Here is a 5,000-nt window from a genome sequence, read left to right as displayed (position 1 = left end):
TTTTATTATTTTGTTATTTGATACATTATTTTTTTATCTTTTTTTTTTTTTTTTTTTTTTAATAGCAATGATGATACCACTGCTGAGATTATTAATTAGACATGAAGCACTGAAATAATAATACTTAGTCCTTCCCCTTCTGACCGTCTGATTCCACCACAGGGTAATATTGAATTCACCTCTGGGGGTGATGAGACTCAGATCAAGAACCCGAAGGAGGTGAACAACATTGCAGAGCTCTTGCGTCTGTCGCCTGACCAGGTGACCAAGGCACTATGTCACCGAGTGATTGCAGCACGAGGCGAGGTCATGGAGAAGCGGCACACAGAGAGCGAGGCCAGCTATGGGCGTGATGCATTTGCAAAGGTCAGCAGAACATGGACAGAGCCCTTACTCATACATTTAGTGAGTGAGTGATTGAGTGAGTAGTGGCTGAGTTAATTAGTCACTCACTCATTCTCTCATTCATTCATGTACTCACTTATTCATTCATGTACTCACTCACTCACTTTCCTTTTCCTCCTCACACTTGATATGCAGAAGCCATTTCTGTGATCATAAATCACTTAAAAAGATAGGGCCTAATTATATTTTGCTTCTTTATGTGTAACATCATCGAAGGTTTACAAAACGGATGTTATGCAGTGAATACATCTCTTGTACATGTCTAACAATGAAGAAGGAAATATGAAAGTGGGAGTATATTTTGACCATTTAGGATTTGTAATCACTCTCAATTTAATCATCTTCATCCTTTATAGGCCATCTATGAGAGACTCTTCTGCTCTATTGTGGAAGGGGTCAACAATGCTATTCAAGTGCGCTTCGAAGGGGCTGAGGCCAAGTACAAGTACAATACTGTGATTGGAGTTTTGGACATCTATGGGTTTGAGATCTTTGACCGCAACAGCTTTGAGCAGTTCTGCATCAATTACTGCAATGAGAAACTGCAGCAGCTGTTCATTGGTAAGTAGCTTTTACTCTATAAGAAGTTGATGAGCATTATATTGAGGCATATTTGGTGTAATCCTTGGCACAGTACTTGGCTGGCTGTATAGTCACTATGTCAACCTTGTCACACAATATTGAGACCTGAAAATAGTTTTTTTTTTGGGGGGGTTATGACCTGCATTAGGATTTTGAGTCTGCCTTCATGGATAAAGGACAGAAAAGTCATTTCCCATAGTCTGAAAATCGGATGTTGATATGTTTCTGTGGTAACTGTATTGATATTTGTTTTTTCCCTGTCCCCTCCAGAGCTGGTGCTGAAGCAGGAGCAGGAAGAGTACAGGAGGGAAGGCATTGCATGGCAGACCATCGAATACTTCAACAACCAGATCATTTGTGACCTGGTTGAGCAGTCCCACAAGGGCATCATTGCCATTACAGATGAAGCATGTCTAAATGTGGGCAGAGTGACAGATGAGTTAGTGAATAGCAATTTATTCGGTTTGTCTCTCTCTCTCTCTCTCTCTCTCTCCCTCTCTTCTCTCTCTTATCTCTGCATCTCTCTAGTCTCTCTTCAGCTCGTCTCTCACGCTCCTCTCTCCTCCTCTCGTCTCGTCTCCCCTCCCCCTCACCCTCCCCCTCCCGTTCCTCTCCCTCCCCTCTCTCTCTCTCTCTCTCTCTTCCTCTCTCTCACTCCTCGTCTCCTCTCTCTCTCTCTCTCTCCTCTCTCTCTCTCTCTTCTCTCTCTCTCTCTCCTCTCCCTCCCTCCCCCTCTCCTCTCTCTCTCTCTCCCTCCCTCCCTCCCTCTCTCTCTCTCCTCTCCTCTCCTCTCTCTCTCTCTCTCTCTCTCTCTCTCTCATCTCTTCTCTCTCTCTTCTCTCTCTCTCTCTCTCTCTCTCTCTCCTCTCTTCTCTCTCTCCTCTCTCTCTCTCTCTCTCTCTCTCTCCTCTCCCTCTCCTCTCCCTCTCCTCTCTCTCTCTCTCTCCTCCTCTTCTCTCTCTCCTCTCTCTCTCTCTCTCTCCTCTCTCTCTCTCTCTCTCTCTCTCTCTCTCTCTCTCTCTCTTACTCATTCTCTTTCTCTTTCTCATTCCCTCTCTCTCTCCCTTTCCCTCTCTCTTTTCCCCTTTCCCTCTCTCTCCCTCTTTCCCTCTCTCTCTCCCTATCTCTCTCTCTCCCTTTCTTTCTGCCTCTCTCTCCCCTACTTTCTCTCTCTTTCCATAAGTCTTAGTGTTGACACCCCCAAAATCTTGTCATATCATCAAAGATATGTTACTACTTTATACTGATGGCATTACTTTCTTTTAAGTTATTACCATTGTTTTTTTCTTACAGATGCTGTTGGAGGCAATGGAAGGCAAACTCAAAGGACACAAGCACTTCACTACTCGCAAGCTGTCACCAATGGACAAGGACTCAGACATGTTGAAGAGTTTCGCGTCAAGTAAGAACCCACCTCTATAGCTCTTCAGTAGACTGGCTTATTTGCATTATCTTTCGTTTTTTGAGAAGGAGAATGGGAGGCTAGAGAACTCTTGAGCCTTTATGATATTGGGAAAACATTTTGGGCAGTTGTTTGGTGAATTGTTATTATTTTGATTATTATTATTAATATTATTGTTGCTTTGATTACAATAATCATAATTTTATTATTGTCATAATTTTTTTTTTTTTTTAATTTAAAGTTACAATGAGTATTGTCGGTTGTTATTGCTCCTATTATTATCATCATTGTTGATGGATGCATGGGAATAGAAGTAAGCATAAGTGCATGCACAAGTACAATCTCTCATGTAATATACAGAAGCACTGAACCCTTGTAGGTAGGTAGATAGGTGGTATTTGAATATATGACCTTTCTTACTTATTCTAAGGACAAACAAGAGAATGAATGGTTGTTAGGAAATGAACTGATGAACAAAGGAATGAAAAGACAAATAAAAGAATAAAAAACTGGACGGGCACACGAACGGACAGACATTACCAATAAATGGACAAATCAGAGGAATGGATTACAATGAAGCTCTCGTTTCCCTCTTCCCCCTTCTTTCCAACCCGCCTTCACACCAACTCCTCTTCCCCCACTTCCTCGATCTCATTCCCATTGTCCCCTCTTTCCTTTCTCACCCATGCCTTCCTTCATCTTCCACGCCTTTGCCTTCTCCTTCCATTCCTTCGCCTTCTCCTCCTCCTCCTTGCCTCACCCACGGTCCTTCCTCCCCAAAGAGTGAAGAATGTGCTGCTGCAGTCTAATGCCATCCTGGAGGCCTTCGGTAATGCCAAGACCAACCGCAACGACAACTCCTCACGTTTCGGAAAGTACATGGACATCAACTTCGACTTCAAAGGTGACCCCATCGGCGGCCACGTACAGAACTACCTGCTGGAGAAGTCGCGTGTTGTCCTCCAGCAGTCAGGAGAGAGAAACTTCCACTCCTTCTATCAGGTACATATATTTTTTTTCTTTTTTTTTGGGGGGGAGGGGAAGGGGGGGCTGCTCAAATCAATTCATTATGGAATTTCTAACTAGACTGGGATATCCTTCGAATTCAGGCAGTATTTCCATGGTCTATGCTAATGCTGGGAAAATTATATGATCATAGTTTGCCTGTCTTCGTCTTCTCCTTTTTCTTTTTCTTTCTTTTTTCACTCTCTTGCTCTTTTTTTTTTTTTCTCTTTCTCTCTCTTTTTTTATTCTCTTGTTCTCTTTTTTTTTCTCTTTCTCTCACTCTTTTTTTTATTCTCTTGTTCTCTTTTTTTTTCTCTTTCTCTCACTCTTTTTTTATTCTCTTGTTCTCTTTTTTTTTTCTCTCTCTCTCTCTCCCAAACTCCCCCTCTACACTTACTAATCCCCCCCACCCCCCCCTCTTTTGTCTCTCATCTCCTCTTCCCCCCAGTAAACCACCATGTTCATCGCCTTCTCTGCTTCTCCCACCCTTTATCACATCCCCTCCACTTTCCCCGCAGGTCCTCTTTGGCGCGACAGACGCCGAGCTCTCCAAACTCAAGCTGAAGCGCGACGTCAATGCCTACCACTACATCCGCCAGGGGGGTACGCCCAGGGTGGATTCCATTGCAGACAAGGTGGACTACAAGGCATGCCAGTCCGCCTTCAAGACCCTAGGGTTCACGCCAGAACAGACCGATGCCATTTGGAGGATTGTCAGCGCCATCCTGCATTTGGTATGTGGGTGGTGGTTGTGGTGGGATTGGTAGTATTGGCCTGTTGGTGGTGGTGTTAGTCTTGTTCATTACTATTATTGTTGGTATAGCAATAGGTATTGTTGCTATTCTTATTTTATTTGTTTTATTGTTATTGTTATTGCTGCTGGTATTGCTATTATTATTATTATTATTATTATTATTATTATTATTATTATTATTATTATTATTATTATAATTATGGTTATTGTTGTCATTGCTATTATTATTTACTGAAATTATTATTGTTGTTAATATTATTGTTTTTATTACCACTTATCTTTCTTTTTTTCTTATTATTATATATTTTTTATTGTTATTGATATCATCAGTATTACTGATACTTTTATTATTTTGCTATTTGATATATTAATTTTTGTTCTACTTTTTTTTTTTAATAGCAATGATGATACCACTGCTGAGATTATTAATTAGACATGAAGCACTGAAATAATAATACTTAGTCCTTCCCCTTCTGACCGTCTGATTCCACCACAGGGTAATATTGAATTCACCTCTGGGGGTGATGAGACTCAGATCAAGAACCCGAAGGAGGTGAACAACATTGCAGAGCTCTTGCGTCTGTCGCCTGACCAGGTGACCAAGGCACTATGTCACCGAGTGATTGCAGCACGAGGCGAGGTCATGGAGAAGCGGCACACAGAGAGCGAGGCCAGCTATGGGCGTGATGCATTTGCAAAGGTCAGCAGAACATGGACAGAGCCCTTACTCATACATTTAGTGAGTGAGTGATTGAGTGAGTAGTGGCTGAGTTAATTAGTCACTCACTCATTCTCTCATTCATTCATGTACTCACTTATTCATTCATGTACTCACTCACTCACTTTCCTTTT

At 42.0% G+C, this 5,000-nt stretch overlaps 1 protein-coding gene across 1 annotated transcript in view; it reads left to right on the top strand.

The window, feature by feature from the left end:
* Positions 1–5,000, top strand: part of LOC125046452 (unconventional myosin ID-like) — a gene marked incomplete at its 5' end in the record, with an annotated part of 23,926 nt that overhangs the window by 6,562 nt on the left and 12,364 nt on the right. Inside the window, 8 exon segments of the mRNA XM_047644232.1 lie at positions 163–366; positions 762–966; positions 1,258–1,427; positions 2,281–2,389; positions 2,631–2,644; positions 3,092–3,391; positions 3,913–4,128; positions 4,645–4,848. Of these exon segments, the coding sequence (XP_047500188.1) occupies positions 163–366; positions 762–966; positions 1,258–1,427; positions 2,281–2,389; positions 2,631–2,644; positions 3,092–3,391; positions 3,913–4,128; positions 4,645–4,848 (1,422 nt within the window).

The sequence above is a fragment of the Penaeus chinensis genome, chromosome 39 (assembly GCF_019202785.1).
Source record: "Penaeus chinensis breed Huanghai No. 1 chromosome 39, ASM1920278v2, whole genome shotgun sequence".
In the NCBI taxonomy this organism is placed as follows: Eukaryota; Metazoa; Arthropoda; class Malacostraca; order Decapoda; family Penaeidae; genus Penaeus; species Penaeus chinensis.
Note: the sequence above shows the minus strand (reverse complement) of the source record. Positions and strands in the feature narration are given on the sequence as shown.